At 54.2% G+C, this 20,208-nt stretch overlaps 1 protein-coding gene across 3 annotated transcripts in view; it reads left to right on the forward strand.

The window, feature by feature from the left end:
• Nucleotides 1–20,208, forward strand: part of ZNF236 (zinc finger protein 236) — a 102,510-nt gene that overhangs the window by 18,191 nt on the left and 64,111 nt on the right. For all 3 annotated transcript variants that reach the window (XM_059409843.1, XM_059409845.1, XM_059409844.1), the window contains 6 exons: nucleotides 4,928–5,106; nucleotides 7,680–7,804; nucleotides 8,083–8,255; nucleotides 10,108–10,251; nucleotides 11,638–11,841; nucleotides 12,733–12,961. In XM_059409843.1, coding sequence (XP_059265826.1) covers nucleotides 4,928–5,106; nucleotides 7,680–7,804; nucleotides 8,083–8,255; nucleotides 10,108–10,251; nucleotides 11,638–11,841; nucleotides 12,733–12,961 — 1,054 coding nt within the window. The remainder of the gene's footprint in view (nucleotides 1–4,927; nucleotides 5,107–7,679; nucleotides 7,805–8,082; nucleotides 8,256–10,107; nucleotides 10,252–11,637; nucleotides 11,842–12,732; nucleotides 12,962–20,208) is intronic.

Here is a 20,208-nt window from a genome sequence, read left to right on the forward strand (position 1 = left end):
GTGACCCCCAGACCCACCTTCGCAGAGGTTCTCAGGCTCACATCTCCCCTGTGGGGGCCGGCGCCCCGGCTCCGCCGTGCGTCTGTCCTGCTGCGGCCTCGGTGGTCACTGGGCGGTGGAGATGCTGGGTGAAGACTCGAGCGCCCACCTGCGGGGGGGGGGGGGGGGGGCAGAACCGGACCGGGGGGGGGGGGGGGGCGGGGGGGCGCCCGGGGGCCCCCCGGGGGGGGGGGGGGGGTGGGAGCAGAACCTGACCGGAGCGGGGGATGCGGCCGCAGCTCGCGCGTGTGCAGCCCGTGCGATGGCGTGGGGAAGGCGTCAGGACGGTGGGGATGTGGGGTCTGTGCTGGGAATACAACGAGGTGAACCCGGGCTGCGGGTGTGGGGCTGCTCTCGCAGGGCCTGCCGGGGGCTGTGGTGGCCGTCCCCTCGCGGCACCCCGCGACTCACTGCGCTGCTGCTTTGGAGCTGCCTTCTAAATCCGCCGTGACTGTCCACGTGGCGGGGCAGGGGAAGAGCAGGGATTCATCATCTCTGGCAGTTCTTAGGTTCTTGGACGTTCGTTTTAGAATCTTCCCTCCATTGTGTTTTCTCGTCCACACGCTTCGTCCATCTTCTTTCCCGTGTTGTTCCTCCAGCTGGAGCTCACCGTCCTCTCTGATGACGGTCCTCTGCGGGTGTCCAGGGTCTGCGGTTGGAAGCTGTGCGATGACGTCATCCCGCGATGTCGTCACCTGACCCTCACCTGACCCTCAGTGTCATTGCTGACCCCTGCTGTCTTTGCCTTTCACTGTCACGGGTGTGAGGACATCAGCGTTCCATCCGGACTCTTCTTTTCCCTAGAAAGATCTTTGAGGAGCAGTATTTCTGGAGAGGTAGACTCACGTTTCTATCACTACTGCCAGCCTGTCTTCTCTTTCTTCTCTTTGAGTCTGAAAGACTCCGATTCTCGGACCCTGAGTGATCGTGGGAGAGCAAGTGGCGACCAGAGGGCTCCGGGGGGCCGGGGTCCGCAGCAGGTGGTGGGATGACTGTGGCTGCCCTGTCTTGGCCGCGGCATCTGCTGCCAGAAGTTTCCGGAGGCTGGGGAGAGATACTCGGTCCCCTGATATCATCACCCCACGCCGGGCAGGAGTTCCTGACGGGGTTGTCCAGGGGCAGAAGCAAAAAGGCTTTGCTGTTTCAGATGTGGAAATACACTGGCCTGGTGTGAGGACTAGAGCCCTCTTTTCTGAGAGGTCGTGTTAGGGCCCAGGTTCAGAGTCTGCCTCTGTCTCCTGTGTGGCCTTGTGTAGCTCTTTGCTGGGCCGCTGTGCCTTCCGAGGCTGCCGGGACCCCACCTGGCCTCCTGTCTCTGAATCAGCCCTTCGTCCCGTGGCTCAATGAAAAGGAGGAGGAAGGGGGCGGCTTCTCCTGCGAGGCCTGGTCCATGTGTGGGAACGCACGGTCCCCACACGGGGTGCTGGGGCTCGTGTTTTGAGTTGGAGAGCTGTGTGCTCTGCGAGGAAATGTGTTCCCGGCTGAGAAAGAAGTAGGTACCGGGACACGGTCATCAGTCTTGCCCACGTATGTTAGAACAGTACAGTTTGGGCTACATTTCTCTGTTTGGCATGTATTTATTCCTCAGCGACTTGGTCTGGATATGGTATTAGTAATACAGGAAGAGGTCCTGACCTCCGGTCACATGCAGAACTGACCTGGGAGAGTCCAGCCCACACGGAGGCTGCCCGCACCCCCCCACTCCACCACCAGTGAGAGCACAACTCGCTGATGGAGGCCTGGGGGGGCGGGAGGAAGGCCGGCCCAGCAGCGGTACGGCCATCCGTTGATTGGGTTTTTCTTTCCCTCCTGCACACCCGTTGCTGGAGAAGCCTGTGGCCTTCTGCCGACAGGCGCAGACGTAAAAATCCTTCAGGGAAAGCTGCTTCTCCTTAGTCAAAACTGGCCAAAGAGCGGTTTGCAACAGAAAATGTTTTTGATGATGCCCGCCCTCCTCCAGCCACATGCCGGCCGGAAAGCTGCTCAGCAGGGCTGCCAGGGACCCTCCATCCCCTCCTGCGCCCGTCCTCAGACACGGGTGGCCCTCTGACCCCGTGCCCGGGGGTAAGTGAGGAGCTTGTCTTGCATCCATCTCTGGGCAGAAGGAGGCGGCACCGGGCTCCCCCGCCGGATGGCCTCCGCAGAGCGAGGCGGGAAGCCGACCTCTCACGCTGTGCCCGGAAGCAGGCGGCGCTGGGACCCTGCCAGCCCCCGTGGGGAGCTGAGCCTCACGGCACCTGACGGCAGGGAGAGTTAACCCGATGGCGCAGGACGGACGGGTCTGCCCCGTGCTTTCCGCGCCGGGGCCCTCGGACCTGCAGTGAGCCTCCCCCGCGACGAGGTCCCCGGCCGCATCTGGGCGGAGGGACAGCCGTCTGGTCCGGAGGCTCCCAGCGTAGCTCTCCAAGCGCTCAGGGTCTGGCTGAAGATACTCGGCAGACGGAGAACCACGGTAGTTCCAAGGGCATCGAGAAAAGATGGCAGATTCCCACAGTGGAGGGACCCCGATGTTGGAATTAGGTGGCAGAGATTTTAAAGCAGTCATCATAAAATTGCTTTGTGAATTGTTTTGAAACAAACAAAAGAATGAAACCGAAGCGAGAAGAACCAAATGGAAATTATGGTGAAAAAATGTACTCAACTAAACTCAGTTGAGGGCTTGGCCGTGGAATGGGGAACCCAGAGGCTCCTGTGGAAGCCCAGGGCCTGCAGGGGACATTCACTGCTGCGTGTGGACGGTGTACCTGAGGGTCTCAGAGATGGGGCCACCGGGAAGGTCACGCGGTGGCCCCTGGCGGGGAGCCGGAAGGACAGGTGTTACAGGGGGGCAGGCATAGCCGTTAGTATCTATTGTATTTTAAACTCTGACCTGTAGAAATGAGACCTTCAGCAGGATGGGGGCTGACCAGAATGCCGTGTATTCCCTTGACGAGTTCTGCTTGTCACTCGTCCGTGATGGAAATCGTCCCACGGGTCTGTTCTAGGAGAGAAAGCAGTCACTACTAGCCTCGAGGAGAGACGTCCGCTCCGAGTATGGAGAACGCAGGACAGGGGCATGTCCCTTAGCTGTTGGTGAGGAAGCAAGGTGTGGGGCTCCTCGCTCGGCTCCCTCAAGTGTGGCCGGCTGCTGGAGCGGAGGGCAGGCACGTCCTGGCTCCTGGGGCTCTCTGGGCGGGAAGCAGAGACAGAGACGACACTCTCCACCACGAGCTGTTTCCTTGTGTCCCCGGGGGCCTTGCCCTTGCTCTTGCCAAGTGAGTGAGCTGTGCTCTGAGAAGGGACAAGTGTGGATAGCTCCTGCAATACTCTGATCTGGTCATTGGGTAAAAAGGTAAGTAAAAAGGATGCACCAGGGCCAGAGCAATAAAATAGTAAGGGGAGGACAGGACAGGTCCGGGGAACCAAGTTTTATTTTACAATTATAAGAAGGACACCCGGGGCAGTCCTGAGCAAAGACGAGTACTTTGTCATACAGATTCAGGAGCCTTCTTCTTTTTTTTTTTTTTTAAAAGAGGCAGCAAATTTTGTTAGGTATTTTTTTCTTTTTGAAAGTTTCCTAAAAAGAATTTTCTTTGTTATCAACAAGATGCTGACAATTTAGTAGCTCATTATTTCCTTAAATTATTCTATAATAATACTAATAAAGTTTATTTGCGTTGAGATCATTGGGTTGCTCTGAATATTCCCTTTAGCTCGTCTTTTTTTGCCAAGGATGCCTCTCGCTATTGATGAATTACTCATTTTAATGGGGTTTACTAACATTTACAGGGCTGTAATGTGCAGGGGTTGGAAGAAAGTCTGATGGAATTAAAGTTCAATAACTTCAATATGTGAATAATATTTTGGATATATTTTCCAAATAAAATATATTAACATATAATTTATTTCAACTGTTTTGTTGTTATTTGGAAATGACAGTGTCTGCTCACTGACAGGTTACACTCATTTTCCCTCCGTGTTTGGACAGTCTTTGCGGATGGTTTAAAAGCCCGGACGGCAGTGTCGTCCTCCGCAGCGGCTCCTCCCGCTGGGCCCCCGTCCGGCCCTGCTCTCTGTTGAGTGTCTTCCGTGCGCTGCTCTGTGACTTTCTGGTGCCCTGTGGGGGCGGGTGCCGTGACTTCCCCATGGTGAGCACCCGGAGGCCGCAGCTCGTCCTGCAGCCGCCCAACTCCAGGACACATGGACAGCTGTTACCTAACGGACAGAGGAGTCGTTGAAAATCTATAGTAGCCATATTAAAAAAGTTTTTTAAAAAAAGATGAAATGAATTTTAATATATTTATTTTGAAACTGTATCTAAAATACTATTCACATATTAAAATTGAGCTGTTTTACAATCTTTGCTTTACGCAGTAAGTCCTTGCGGTCCCGTGTGTGTTCTGTGCTCTTTCCATGGCGCATTCAGGCCACACCGGTGACCAGTGCGGGGCAGACGGTGTCCGGGCGGGGGCCTGGGCCTCCCTGGGAGGCGCCCGTAAAACCAGCGGCGGCCGTGATAGTGTTTCCATTCGGAGGTTTATGGGCTGGGGTTTTATGTCTCGGTGGTCTGCAGACTCTGGTCCTCCTCGGAGCTCTGTTCCGACCCCTCTGTGGGACATCCCTCTGCTTCCCGCACGTTCCGTCGGCACAGGTGCGCACCACGCTGGTGCGTGCCCCACGGCGGCCCCGCTCTGGCCGCCGCCTGCTTCCCTGGGCTGCGCTCTCTTCTGGTCAGGACGCTTTTCCCAGAAGTGTATTTGGACACGGTGGCACGTTTTTGGAGAGTGAGAACAGCGCGTGTTCCAGAGGAGAGCGTGATCCGGGTGCCGGCCGCTTGCGCACCCGTTCTTTGAGGACGCCGCCGTTTCGGGGTGTTCCCTCCGCTCAGGGCCGGGCTTGTCTTTTGCAGAATCTCATCTGCTCCGAGTGCGGGGATGAGTTCGCCCTGCAGAGCCAGCTGGCCACGCACATGGAGGAGCACCGGCAGGAGCTGGCCGGCGGCCGGCCGCACGCCTGCAAGGCCTGCGGGAGGGACTTCGAGACGGCCTCCCAGCTGAAGGAGCACGCGAAGACGCACTACAAGATCAGGTGCGAGCCTCTGCCGGGGCTTGGGAGGAGAAGTCTGTGCCCTGTGTTAACGGCGGGTGCGCTTGCCTGGGTGACTTTAGTACGCCATCTGCTCCAGAAATAGCAGCTCAGGGGTGCCTGGGTGGCTCAGTGGGTTGAGCCTCTGCCTTCGGCTCAGGTCATGGTCCCAGGGCTTTGAGATCGAGTCCCACATCGGGCTCTCTGCTCAGCGGGGAGCCTGCTTTCCTCTCTCTCTTCCTGCCTCTCTGCCTACTTGTGATCTCTCTCTCTGTCAAATAAATAAACAAATAATCTTTATAAAAGAAAAAAAAAGATAGGATAGAGTTGCCATATGCCACACATTTAAAAAAAAAAAAAAAAGAATGCAGTAGCAGCACAGTGGGGGCCAGTCGGGCGTGGTGTCAGGGCAGCTGTTCAGACACACAGGCCTGGGGCACGGAGAAAGCTCAGGCTTCTAAAGCATCACGCTGCCGGAGCAGAATTCTCTAGCAGTAGCACAGTGTTGAAGGCTGTAGGACAACATGCTGGCTGAACGTTTCCCCAGGTAAGTCATGAGGACAAGAAGCAGGTCCACAGGGGCCGGGGCAGCCTGTTTAACAAACTGGTGTATCTCCACTCCCTGTTCAGAAGCTCTGCGTTCCCGACGCTGCGCTTAGTGTGTCCGTGAACGTGTGTGAGGAAATCGTGGTCCCTGCAGGCAGCGCTGTCAGACCAGGAGACTTTGTGGGTGAGAAGCGCTAGGTACAGGATCGAGTCACTTGCCCACGGTTTTACAGCTCGGAGGTTTCAAGCTTCAGGATTTAGACCCTAATTTCCTTGTTTTCGAGCTCATGATTTGAACAAGCGTGACCGTATTTAAATACATACGTGCACTTATTTCTGGTAGAACTTAACGTGTCTTCCTGAGTTTCATATTTGGTTTATTCCTGATTATATATTTTTTTCAAAACTTCATTTTCTTAACGAAACAAAAGGCAAAGTGCTTTCTGGCCCGGGTGCGCCCGTGAGCGGGCGGCCGTGGCTGCTGTCGCTCGTGGAGCCTGCGCGTTGTGCGCTCCTCAACAGCAGCCGCAAGCACGGCAGCGGCTTCCACGCCAGCTACTGACGTGCACAGACCCGGGAAGAATCTGTAGGATTCCTTTACCCTGTTAGGCACTTCTTAGCGGCGTGGAGCACGCCCCCATGGGGCCAGCCTGCCTCCCCCTGCCCCACTTTGCCCGCCCTTGGCTAGCGGGGCCCAGACCATGCTGCGAGTGCTCCCGCACACGGGGTTCCTGCCTGGGTGGAGTTTGAGCACAGCAGGTTGGGTGTGTGTCTGAGGGTTTTGGAGAGATGATGAATGGCGTCCAGGTGGTCAGCATGCAGCCGGCCCCGCTGGCTTCTGGCCCTTCTGAGCTGGAGGGATGGGCCGGACCCACAGCCTCGTCCTCCCGTTGTGCTGGTTTCTCAGAGAGAAAAGTCAGTGGAAAGGTTTCAGGGAGTGCTCGTGCGGAGAGGGACGCAGGACTGGATTGCCCCGGGGCAGCGCCAGGAGGGCGGGCAGGCTGGTGAGCCGGGGTGTCCGAAGGGAGGGGGGCCCTCGGGAGGAAGGGGACTGCAGCAGTGGCCGAGCCATTGGCACAGCCCCTCTGCGGTGGGTTTTCTCTGCATTTGAAAGCAGAGGCTGGCGCCGGGGATCCCGCTGCAGAGGGGAGCTTGCTGGCACCGGGTGTGAAGAAGGCAGGACCCCGAGGCTGAGGGCTTCAGGAGGCCATCCTGGGAATGAGGTCTGATCCCAAGGGTAGTGGGAAGCCTGTCCCAGCTTCCCCTGTGCTGTGGCTGCTGGGGGGTGGCGGTGGGGCAGGGAGGCAGGTGAATCGTCACAGCAGGCAGTGGTGGTCTGACGATTGGAGAGCGGGAGAGGCCTGAGCATCTCTGGCGGTGTTTTGAGTGGAATCAGTAGCTTTTGAAGATGTACTTGAAGCCAGGGGTGAGAGAGAGAGAGAATCTGAGCGACTCCTGAGGTTTAAGCTTGCCCAACTGGGAGCTGCTGTTTTCTGCTCTGGGAGAACAGCAGGGCAGGGAGGAACAGAGCCCTGTTTGCTTCCCACGAGCTCGCAGCCCCAGGGAGCCGAGTGCAGAGCCGTCAGGTGGAGGCGGGGGAGTGCGTAGGGCTGGTGTCAGGGTTGCTGGCGGGAGGACTTTGAGATCCTCGGCCTGTGGGTGGTGTTGAGAGCAGGGGGGCCGGAGGAGGACGTGAGACACGGCAGGTGGGGACGCACGCACACACGTCTTTACATCTGAGGGCCGCAGGTAGAGCTGTGTCCGGAAGGGATGGTCTCACCTCTCCCCTGCGAGAAAACCAAGCTTCTCTCGCCTTAGTTGGGGAAACATGAATTTTATGGTACCAAACACAGAGAAGGACTGCACGTCTGAGTTTCTGTGTCTGCGGAGACGCACACTCCTGTGGGGCGGATGTCTCGTAGCCTGTGTTCTCACCGCCAGTCAGCCACACGTGCTGACTACGTTTTAATTTTGAGCTTGTGACACAGAGGAGACGACTTCATGAATGTTTCCCTCCCGTGTCGTACCAGGGTATCGAGTACAAGGTCTTACAATCGGAACATCGACAGGAGTGGATTCACATATTCATGCCCACACTGTGGAAAGACGTTTCAAAAGCCCAGTCAGTTAACTCGGCATATCAGGATACACACAGGTATGAAACACGTTCACTTTGGGGCCATTCACGATGTGGCTTAGAGGAGAGAACGTGTGCCTCCGAGCCGGCTGGACCTGTGAGGTCACGCTGCTGCTCCTGTCCCGTGCTTGGTGACCTTGCCGGGGTTAGTCGCACGCGGGAGTCCGCAGCATGGGCGAGCTCTGTCCGCACGGGTGGGTTTGGGTCTTGGGTTTGGGAGCTGTGTATTTCCCTGTTAATCCGTCAGGTGTTCACTCATGTGGAATTGTATTTTGATGGTGTTTCTCCCTCTCCAGGCGAAAGGCCGTTTAAATGTAGTGAATGTGGGAAGGCTTTTAACCAGAAGGGGGCCCTGCAGACGCACATGATCAAGCATACAGGGGAAAAACCCCACGCCTGTGCCTTCTGTCCTGCTGCCTTTTCTCAAAAAGGGAACCTCCAGTCCCACGTGCAGAGAGTCCACTCCGAGGTAAACATCGCTCTCGGGTCTGTGGTGCTCCCGGGTGCGGTAGACGGCTCCGCGGTGCATGCGGGAGCCCGAGGTTCTGAAATGCAGATTTACGGTTTGTGCAGAGCAGACTTTGTGTCAAACAAGAAGCAGACACGTATCTCTCTCTAGACACCTTTTCAGCTTCCCCGGGGGAGACCTATAATGTTATCTTCTCGTGGTCTTACGGATGCTGTTATGGCTTTGACAAGTAAAGGTTCAGAAATGATCACGCTGCCCTTGGCAGGTATCAGCCACCGGTCCGGTAACACCTCATCCCTTTAGCAGACTTGGAACACAGGCACTATCAGGTCTGAGAAACTAAGACCAGAAATAAATTGAGGGAAAAAAAGTATTTTTGCTCTTCCTGTTACTATTGCTCACAGTAATAGTATGGCCTCATGTACGTCTCTTATCAGCCAGAGTGCTGCTCTGCGTGCTTCCCTCGGTGCCGGCTCCCGCGGTGACACCGACGTTTGCCGTTCCTTGTTGTCTGCAGAGCGTGCTGATTTGTAGAACGTCTGCAAGTATTTCTCTTAGGCAGGTTAACTTTTGTTCTTCCTGATTTGGTGTTTTATTTATAGTCTAATGGTAGGGTATACATTAATGTGGAAGCGACACAAACACTTTGATCACAGATCGTTTTGTTTTATGTAACTGTTTTGCAGAATGGAGACCCATATTCCTAAAGATAAATATGTATCTTTTTATTTTTCCCTTCATGCCCTCAGTGTCACTGAAATAAAAGAAACCCTGCACCCTTCACACAGTTTGTAAACGTGTTCAGCTTCCGTACGCAGCGGGTTACTTTTTGTTTTCTATTCTAAGAGCCAGACCCTTGGGGAGGCAGTGAGAATGTGGACCCTGGCTTCCTTTTGAGCTCAGGAGAGTAGATGTGGCCTCTGCCCATTACTCTGGGGGAGCTGCCTCTGTGCGCACATGATGGCTCCGGGATGGCCGTTTACTTGGGCGGCACCCAGAGAGACCTCCCTGGGCCCCCCAAGCTGCCCTGTGAGATGCCCACCCGTGCTCCTGAGGCCAGGACACCCCTCCAAGAGTGTGGGCACTCACCTGGCTCCCGGCCTTAGAGCCCCTGGGACCTGTGGTGGGCAGGTGGCTGTGTTCCAGCAATGACCTCTAAGAACTGGTTTGTAAATGTTGTCCAGTCCTGTGATGAACCTGAAGCCTTAAATTGGGTTCTTGACAAGGTGCTGGAAAAGGAATAGAACATCCAAGTTTGGAGAAGTCCAGTCCGTTGTCGAGCCGGCCTGCATCGTTATAAGAACAACTAGTGCTGGCTGGAATCATGGCAGAGTCGTTCAGACGTTTTCTGGGTGCCCGGAGGCGCCGCTTCATTTCCGTCCTCTCTAGGATCCCGCATTGGCTTCACCGTAGTTGGACAACATAGTTGCCGTTGCGGAGCACTGGGACTGCGAGGAGCGGTCCCACAGCGCGTGGCACGGCGCGGCTCGTAGCGCAGAGACTTAGACGGCTGCTCACACCGGGTTGCGCGGGGTGCACCGCTGAGAAAATGGGAACCTGAGTCAGGCATCTTATCGTCACCAAATTACAACAACTGGAACCTGTGTCTTCTTCCAAACCTGTTCTAATTTATAGAAAAGACTGAAATTTCCATTGACTTCACACTGGCAAGGCGGGTGAGGACTTGGGTCCTGATTTTGGAGGCGTCTGGTTTGAAAGAAGTAATGTTACATGGTTACATTGTTTCTGCTGCTTATCATGGACCGTAACTAACTGAGGATTGGCTCTAATTTAAGTATTTTTATCTAAAGGTTAATTGTAAAACATGTTTTTTTCTCTTTTGTCCTTTAAGGTCAAGAATGGCCCCACGTATAACTGTACCGAGTGCAGTTGTGTGTTTAAAAGCCTCGGGAGCTTGAACACCCACATCAGCAAGATGCACGTGGGCGGGACGCAGAACCCCGCGGGCCCCGCAGAGACGGCTCACGTGCTAACGGTGCGTCTGGCCAGCGCCGCGCGGGGCCCCTGCCGCCGGGTCGGTCATCTTGGTCGTGACCTCTCAGGAGGATTATTCCTTAGACTATGCAGCAGCACAGAAGTGCTGTGAACAGTTTCTTCAGGGCGAAGGAGGGAGTGAGGGCCTTTCTTGTTTCTAACGAGCGATGGAGAATGGATCTTTGTTTTTAACGAGCGAAGGAGAATGGATCTTCTTAAACTTCCGAGTCGTATCAGCTGGTCCTGATGCACGGAATGTCATTGAGCCAGTGACAATCACCCAAAATGCAGCGATTAATTTAGGAGACTGTGCTGCCTGCGGTGCTGTTGATGATTCCCGTGGGATCACCGTTATTCCTGTGGGATGACTTAAGAACCAATTATCCTTTCAAAATAACATTTCTTAAAAAAATAATATTTTCCACATCTGAGGGGACAGTAGGAATGTTTTCCTGAGGCTGTGCCCTTTTGGGAAACTACACTGTGTAAAATTGTGCGACACACACCGCCACGCTTGCGTTCAGGCTCTGGTGGGAGTCTCGGGCGCGGTCTTGTCTGTTCGCTCTCGGCCCCTCGCAGCTGGTGGGGAGGCCCGCGTCCCGGCGCGGAGAGCGGACGCCGCGTCAGCCTGTGCCCGTGAGCTGGCTGGTGGGTGGCTGCTGTCGTCGGCACCTGCCTCCCGCCAGCGCGGAAGCTCGGAAGCTCGTGTTTAGTCTCCAGCACCATGTTCGCGTTTACGGCTTGTGCTCTCCTTCCTCACGACAGCGGCAGCTCCACGCTGCTCCTCACCTTACTCCGGAGCAGGAGGCCCCGTGCCATAGATCCGCCCCGGGGGGTGGGTACTGTGTCCACCCGCGTGCGCCGCACAGTGCTGGCTCTGACTCGCACTGTCTCTCTGAATGGCGCTGCAGACGCAGGGTGTCTGGGCGGTCCGAGCGCTTCTCTCCTTGAAGCTCTTGGCTGTGGCTTTCCTGAGCATTGATGCTACCAGGGCCTCTGTTTTCCAAGTTTCCTGAATTATGTTGGCCACAGTGGTTTCTCTCTTATTTTGTGACCCTTTTGTTTCTGTGTTTTACTGGACAGGTGGGAAGGTGAGGCCTGTGAGCTCGCACCCCCACGTTGAGCTGATTGTCTCTCCTGTCACTCAGGAAACCTCGGAGACATGTAGGGGACAGTTCATTCAATACGTTCCTTTAAGATCCCATATTGTGCTTTGTGTAAAAATCAGTGAGGCATTTTATTTAAAATCTGTGTTTGGGATATTGTTAGATTTTAATGGTCATAAGGAAGACGAGCCTATTCCTTTCTTTCTGTTTTTGTTCTTTTAAATTGAAGTACAAATTAATGTACTTCTTACATTTTCAATGACCATGTCGCTGTGTTTCAGGCCACGCTGTTTCAGACGTTACCTCTCCAGCAGACGGAAGTCCACGTGACGTCTGCGTCGAGCCAGCAGAACTCCCAGGCCGTGACCGACGTCATCCAGCAGCTGCTGGAGCTCTCAGAGCCGGGGCCGACGGAATCCAGCCAGCCCCCACAGCCCGGCCAGCAGCTCAGCATCACCGTGGGCATCAACCAGGACATCCTGCAGGTGAGGCGCACCTTCCCGCTCTCGGTCCATGCCCGAGCCTGGGTATCGTTCCTGGAAAACGAATAGGCAGGGCATGTCTAAGAAAAGGAATCGTCCTTAAATACATGTCCCAATTGAAAACGTTCTTTTCGAACAAAATACGCTCATGGACTGTGCAGGATTCTGAACAGTTAATCGATACATTTAAAAAACAGTTTAAAACTTAATTTTCTCTCCAAGTGATTTAGTTGAAAAGAACAGGCTTTTCAGAACTTCTTGTATCTCCTGTCAGTATCGGAGCGAGCCGGTCCGCCTCTCTTAGCAGCGTGCAAACTGTCTCGTCCACGTGGGAGAGCAGGAGAAGGAGACGGGGCAGAGCAGGCTTTTCTGAGTTTGCTCTGCTCGTCCAGCTTTAGCCTCAGCTCTTTCATTTGCAGACAGAGCCGCCTGCCGTCTCCTCCCTGTTTAGTGACCAGTTGTAAAAACTAACTGTCGCCTCCCTGTGACTTTGGGGTAACAAGTTGGTGTAAGCAGTCTCCGGATGCATGATAGCCGAGGTCTTAGGGTGGTTGAAGCCACTGGAATTTAACGCAGTGATTCCAGATCAGTTTAGAGATAACCAAAGAGGTCTAAGGTCAGATTTCTAAATGTCAAATTAATTAATTCCAATCCCTTTTAGTTACCATACTGTATTTTGGGTGGAAGTGAGCTGTCAGTTTCCAGAAGGGACATTTCAGCTTCAGACAGTCGCAAGTGTAGCTTGGCATTGGTGGTCGGGGGGGGGGCAGAGTTGTGCAGCTGGTAGGGCGGAGTTAGAACCCCGGGCAGAGCCTTGTTGCGTCTTTGTGATTGATTTTGGCCGGCCGCACCGGGCCTCCTACCTGCTAACCTGTGAGTTCTGTTCTGTCTCAGCAAGCCTTAGAAAACAGTGGGCTGTCTTCAATTCCAGCTGCCGCGCACGCGCACGACAGCAGCCACGCCAGGACGCCGTCCACGCAGGCGCCAAGTCTGGACGCTTCTCACCCTTCGAGTGAGCAGACCCACCCCACAGATGCAGAGCAGGAAAAAGAGCAAGAAAGCCCAGAGAAGTTGGATAAAAAGGAAAAAAAAATCATAAAGAAGAAATCACCGTTCCTACCTGGTAATGTGAATGTGCTTTAAGGGTTAGACGTTGGGAGGGGGGGGTTGCTTATTTCTTCTTTCGAAGTTGATACGTCGTTGACTGTTCTGATAGTATCGACATATTTGTTTGATATTGAAAACCTCAGCAGTTGCAGACTTTGGGCTGCCTTTCCCCTGTGAGCCGCGTCTCTTCCTGACGGTTCCCCAGGCTTACTCCTGGGTCGTCTTGGCCGCTCCTTCCCGCAGCTGCGTTCTGGCCACTTTTGTCCCCCGCTTCGCCACCACACTGCCATCTCCTGACTTGTAAGCATGGCTCCTGGGCCAGACCCTCGGCCGTTTCCCCTCAACGCTCCCCTCTGGCTCCATGGTGTCTGTGAGCTCTCGATAACCTGGCCCAGGTGCACGGCCAGGCCTGCCCTGGACTTCGGGGTGCGAGCTGATGTCACCGTGTGGCCAGGCTCCCGCGCTGTCCGGACAGGCATGCGCCTCCAGGGCCATCCTTCCCACAGGCTTGCTGTGCCGGGAGTGTCTTCTTCCTCCCCTTCCTCCCGCTGTCTCGGAGAGCTCTGGTGGCCTCTGAGGGCAGCACTTAGAGGACACTCGGGCCTGCCCTTTCTGCTCTCGGCGCTCGCAGATTCGCAGTGTTTCTGCCCCGCAGTCCCCAGCCTGGCCGCTGTCTGCCTGGATACAGTCTCTTCGTCGCTGGCTCCCCCGTGGGCTGACGTGTGCGGCTCTCTCACATGGGGAATGCGATCGGTTTCTGTCTTCTGGGCAACAGTGTCCTCTGGAAGTGTCTTCCCAGCGACTCTGACCGTTCCGCTTCCCCCCGGTCTTGGGGAGCGAGTGCTGTCTTGCTGCGAGGCACGGAACGACCAACGCGGTCATCGCTGCGACACTCCTGAGCGCGTCTCCTTGCAGCGCTGACATGGCTGTGAGGCCCTTGTCTCCACCACAGACCGCGGCAGTTCTGTCCCCTGTGTCCCCTCCATCTGCCCCTCGTCCCGGGGAAGCACGGGGGGATTGGGATTGAGGCGGTTCATCCTCTGGTTGTTCCTGGTGTCCAGAGAGGGAGGAGGGGAAGGGCACCCTCCCAAGTGTGTCTGTTCACCCTGAAGCCTTTGGGCCGAGAGCTTCCCTCGCGATGGTTTGGAACACCTGCTTCACGCGCGCCCAATAAGTGCGTGGGAATTTCCAGCCTGGGGAGCGCGTGGCTGCGGCCCTAGTCACTGGGCTGGAACCCTCCAAGGCGCCCCGACCCCGCTGTCGGCGGCTCAGGCTTCTCCAGGCGGGAGGCGGGACCTGACTTCGCGGGATCCCGAGCAGCAGGGGCCCCCGGATGGAGGTCGGCGCGCTCCGTCCTGAGTGTTAGGTGTGGGGTTCGGAGTGGGGTTACCGTCCACGCACGCGGGGTTTGCCTGGGGCGCGCTCTGCCTGCAGAGTGTGCAGAGGTCAGGCCGTTCGCCCCGGAGCCGCCTGAGTCCGTGAAGCGCCCACGCTGCTGCGCTCGTTTGTGCCGCTCTGCGGCTGCCCGAGCCGGTGCGGCCTCAGGACGAGGTCAGAGCAGCATGTTCTCTCCGGGATCCCTCACGAGACGGGTCCTGGGGCCGCGTTTCTACAGAAAGAGGTTTCTTCTGATGAAAACTTCTCAGGGAGCTGGACACATTTACGTAGGGACTGTTTCTGGAACTCGCGGTGCAAGGGGGGCTGAGGGCTGTCGGGGACCCCGAGGAGACCGTGAGCACAGCCTCTTCGGAGTGGCTTCTGGCTTCTGACTCCCTTGATTGCGTGTCCCCGCTCCTGCGGCCCTTGCCCTGGCGCCGCCCTACTCGGCTGACGTCGTTCAGTGAAAGGGGGGGTTTAGTAGACTTCGGCTTCTTATTTCAAGAGGTATTTTCCGCATGCATTCAAAATTTAACAAATGCTTTTATATTTTCCATATAATTTAGAACATATAGATCATCTTTAAAACTAAACAAAGTTCGAAATTTGTTGTGGTGAAATACTGGCTCTTTGAAATCACAAAGAAAGGTGTTTTGGAAAGCTGGTGACTTCCTCCTTTAAGGATGACAGTGGTATAGCTGTTCTCTGTGGAAATCTTTATTCAGACCACAGAGATTTTACCTTCTTAGACCAGACTGTGATGGGGAAAACGTAGCCCGAACGTAGCTCCGGTCCTGCCGTGAGAGGCCGGCATCCTCGTGGCCCACTGCGGCGCGTGGGCCTTCGGGTCAGCGGCCTTGGAAGCGGTGCTCACTGCGCCTCGAGTGTGGGCTCCAGGTCTCTGTACCTGCCCTGCTCCTGCTTTCTGACTCTGCTGCAGGTGACCTGGACATTTCTGGGGCTCTGGTCAGTCATGACCTTAATCACTGCCAAAGAATTAAGTATAAAGTCATTCTTGGTAAGAACCTTAGCCAACATTGTACTTTTTCTAAAACTAACCTGCATGAACACTCTGGGATTTTTAGGTCTACTTTGGATAATTCAAGAGACTGATGCTTTCTTTTCGGTCCTGCTTTCTTTCTCTTTGGAGGATGTGCCTTACGAATAAAGAGTTTCTGTATTCATAGTTCAGCTAAATTACTTGTTATTTTGTATTATGCTTTTGTATAATACAGTATAGAAAACTTTAAAAAGACTCATTCGTGTGAGCGTAGTTGGGTTAGGTTTGAAAATTCCACGATTTATCTCATTTGTGTATAATTCTTTGATAGTACAATATTCAGAGCTTATGAGATTTTCTTTAGGTTTTGTTTTGAATTATTTGTCATTTATAATTAAATATACATATTATTTTTACTTAAGACCTTTAATATTTTTTAATGGTGATGTGGCTTGAAGCTGAGTCGCATTCGTAGTAAACATAACGCAGCGCGGGTATGAAGTGCTAGGAAGACAGCCAGCTCTGAGGTGCCAGTGGTCCGCATGCGCGCGAGGCGCAGCAGAGACGGCAGAGAGTGGCCACAGAGGCCTGTTGTTAGTTGAAGGTGTGCCCTGAGTTTTGAGGTAGGAGAGATCTGCGGGCCACAGTGAGAGAGTGAGAGCTCTGCTCAGCTGGGAGGGGCGAGTCCAGTCCTCCTGGCAATGGAGGAAGCACAGGGTGTTCAGTGAGAGACGCGCGGCGGAGAGCGTTCCGCTCCAAGGGCCGTTCTGACAGTTTCATTTTGTGTGTTTTTCTGTATTAACAATTGTTTTACGCACTCCTAGCATTAAATACGGTTGATATATCACGAACATCTTCTGCACATGGAATGATAAGGGTGTGTTTGGTTGTAGTCACACACACACAGAACTCCACCGCGCAGGGCCTGAGAGCACAACTGGGGGCTCCTGTCTCCTGGCTGAGCCTTTGGGAGGGTCCTGGAGGCTCATGTACTGTCTCCACAGAGATCCTGTCTTTTCTTGACTGATGTGTTGAGCTTCTGTATACGGTCTGGATCTTCTTTGTTAATTTGTGGGTTTCAAATCCCTTTTCCAGAAGTAGCTTCTCTTTCACTCTCGTTTAGATGTCATTTGATGAATAGACAAGTAGAGATTTTTACTTCAGTGCAGCTGTCCTGATGGCATAAGTGTTTGTGTGAAAATCTTTCTAAAGGTCAGGAGGATTTTATCTTCTTAGACTGGAGCACAATCTTCGTAACTTAGTCTTTTCTTGATGATTCAGCACATAATTCCATGAGGGTGCTGTGCCCTGGTTGCCGTCTGTTCTTTTCCTTCTGTCTTTCTCTTTATAGTTTGTGTGTTCTGTGTTTCATGTAAGACGTTTTTCCTTTACCCACATTGAATTCCCCCTATTTGGTTTTTTTTTTTTTTTTTTTTTAAGTAAGTGACGGACTTGAACTCGCGACCCTGAGATCAAGAGCTGAGCTGAGATCAAGAGTCAGACGCTTACCCGACTGAGACCCCCAGGCTCCCCTGAATTCTCCCGTATGTTCTAACAGAAGTATTAGAACTTTGGCTTTACATTCAGTTCACTAGTTTATTTGGACTTCATTTTTATGCATAAGAGGTGGGATTGGAATCTTATTTATCCCTGGGTGGTAACTAGTCATCTGGCAGCATGTTGTGGGAACGTGTCTCTGATACGTGATCCCAGGTTTGTGGAGATCTGGTTTCTGTCTCTGTGTGTGGCTAAGCTCTGGGTTTGTAATTGTGCCCGCTCGCCAGTCTGTGTGGATACCCATGCACTGTCTCCGTTATTTAAAATACCTCTTGAAATCAGCAGGGTGGGCTTTAGTTTTCATTCTCTTTCAGATTATCTTGGTCTTGGTTGGACGAATTTGGTTTCTGTAAAATAGTTTCTGTGTCCATGACCACATTTCTCTTCCTGCCGGCGTCTCTTGTTACGGAAAGCTCTTGCAAGTCTTCTCAGACTGACTCTTCTATCTTATCTTTTTGTCTCTGTAAACTCCTTGTATGTTGCAGGTTTTGTTTGCTGTAGGTGTATAGGAAGACGGTTGGCTTCGTAGACTGGTCATGAACCAGCAACCCATGAATTTCTGTTGTTAATTGTAGCCGTTTGGAGATGACGTTGGCTTTTCACGTAGATACTAGATTGTGTATGAATAGTGACATTTTTCCTCTTCTTGGCACATTGGTGTGGACCTCTGCCTGTGCTGTGGAGACTGGTCTGCTGCCGTCCTGACTCTAAAGTCCTGGTTCTAAAGTTTCACGGTGGAAACACGTTACTCTTGACTTTTCACAGAAGCTCTTGGATTTGGGAGGCGCCTTCCCTTGCTGGTTTATTTAGGCTTTTGTTTTCTTCCTCATGTTGAGTATTATCAAATGCCTCTTCTTTCTCTTTTGCTATGATCGTATGTTTTTCTCTTTTAACCTCATCACGGTGATTGATGGATTAGTGGTGAGCACGCCGTGTCTTCCGTCCGGGCCTCCATGTTGCTCTGGCTTTTCTCTCTTCCCCTTCCCTCTCCCTGTCTTTTTCCCTTTATTTTTTCTTTAAGACACATTTTTAAATTTCCTTGGCCAATATTCTTTTTTTCAATTTTACTTAATAAAATACACCTTTTCATTGAAAATGAATAATTTCAGTACTTACTTTTAAATCAGTTAAATTATAAAACCGTCCTGTTTTATAGAATGTACACAGGTGTTAAAACGTGAAGTACTATCGAGAAAACATTACTTGTGGTTACTGTACTCCCCTCACACTTGCACAGCATTGTTCTGTGTAACGGTTTGAGTTGGCGTGTAAGCGACTTCTCTTGCTGTCACTTGCTGTATTTAGGGAGAAACACACCTGTTTTACAGAAAAGTCATCATGCGTATCCTGCAGGAAGCTCAAAGCAGTGTTGAAAGCTGGGTGTGAATGGCACAGAAAAATTGCTTGTTCATCCGCCATTAACTGAGCTCCCTGGCGGGCACAGGGAGAACAGCTGGGACGGCTTAGCTCTCTGGAGGGACACCTTTTTTTTTTTTTTTTTTTTTAAGATTTTATTTATTTATTTGACAGAGATCACAAGTAGGCAGAGAGGCAGGCAGAGAGAGAGGAGAAAGCAGGCTCTCTGCTGAGCAAAGAGCCCGATGTGGGGCTTGATCCCAGGACCCTGGGATCATGACCTGAGCCGAAGGCAGAGGCTTTAACCCACTGAGCCACCCAGGCGCCCCTGTAGGGACACCTTTGAGTCATTTTTAAGAACTTCAGCGTCAGGCTTCTGGAGGGCTTCCAAAACTTCTCAGTAACTTCTGCAGCTCCCTGGGAGGGTAGGTGTTCCTGTTGCAGACCCAGCGCGCTGAGCTCCCTTCCAGGCTGGTGGCAGCCACGGCTGGAGCCCTCACGAGAGCGTCTGTCCGCTCAGAGGCGTGCTCTGCAGGTGCTGGGAGCCACGCGGAACAAAATCAGCGGGCCCCGCTGGTCCGTCTTCGCCTCGCGGGGGCTGTACCAGCTTCCAGAGGGTGAGAGAACGTGTCCTCTGCGCGGTGCGGTCTGGATATCGGACCGTTCCTTGGTAACGTGCACCTTGCTTGCTGCGACGGGGCGCATCCCACTGCCGCGGGAAGGCGGAGTGACTCCTCCCCGAAGCCGCAGACGGGCCGCTTCTTCCCAGAGCCGTGTTTCCAGAACCGCTGGAAGCAGAGGCGTGACCCGTGGTATAAACAAGGAGACCCGTGTCTTACTTTGCCCGTGATCTGTGCGTGGATGGAAGCATGAACTCCTGGAAGTCTTCCACGTCGGTCGTGGAGCGAGTGCTTGGAGGTGTTTGGGGCCAGAGAGCGTCTTCGATTACAGGACGCAGGAAGGCGGGAGCCCCCCTTCCGAGTGTCCCTTCGGAAGGGACAGCGAGAACCGACATGAGTGTCCACGAGCAGGCCGGGTAACCTTCGGAACCGGCGCGTTGTTCTCATTCTGCTGTGGGAAGCTCTGTGGGCCCCACCGGCCCGTCCAGGAGCCTGGCCTCCGCTGCTGGCGACACGCGCCCCTCCTCCTCTCGGCCAGCTCGGGTCTTCTGAGGAATCTGACGCTTCTCCGTGAGCCGCAGCCAGGCAATGGCACCCCGAAGGCCTGGCTCTCTGCTGCGTGAGCTCCGGCGGCAGCGGCATTCCGGCTCTCTCTCGAGCTTGGGAGCGGTCGTAGCTGCTTCGTGGGGACCCGTCCCTATTCTCCGGCGCTCAGTGCTCCGATGAATCCCGTATTCTGTTCAGAATATCCTCAGGGAGAAGGTTCCTCTGCTTGTTGGGAGGTTCGACGAGTTTGGGAAGCAGGTAGGTGGTTCTGCTTGTACTTTTGCACCGGATGCCCCAGACGCCAGTGACCCAGCCCGGCCGTCGGCCCGTACGGGTGTGCCGGGTTCCGCAGCGGAAGCCTCCGCATCCAGTCACGGTTTCGAAGAGCCCCGTCTCGGCCGAGCTCTAACCCGCCCCTACCGATTGCCCGTCTGCGCACACAGCGCGGGCCAGGGAAGCGCCGTGGGAGAGGGAGCGCGGCGATACCGGGACAGCTCTGGCCACCGGAGGAGCCCCGGAGGACAGGTTTATGCTGCCCGACTTCCACCCCCGGCCCTGCTTTCGGCTCAGCCGCAGACCACGTGGGCGCTGGGGAGGCCGGCCGTGCCCTGCACTGGCTCTGGCTGTCGCTTGCAGACGTGGCTTCATCTCCACCCTCGTTTCCAGGCTCCAAGTTCTGCGTCGCATCTGGTGCCGTGGCCTCTGTCAGCGTCTGCCGCCCCGCGCTGTGGGCAGCTTCCGGATGTGAAGGGACCCGAGGAAACCTGGCTGGGTTGGAGAAGATGCCGTCGCCATCATGAGTCGGAG

Source organism: Mustela nigripes, chromosome 8 (genome assembly GCF_022355385.1).
Source record: "Mustela nigripes isolate SB6536 chromosome 8, MUSNIG.SB6536, whole genome shotgun sequence".
Lineage (NCBI taxonomy): Eukaryota > Metazoa > Chordata > Mammalia > Carnivora > Mustelidae > Mustela > Mustela nigripes.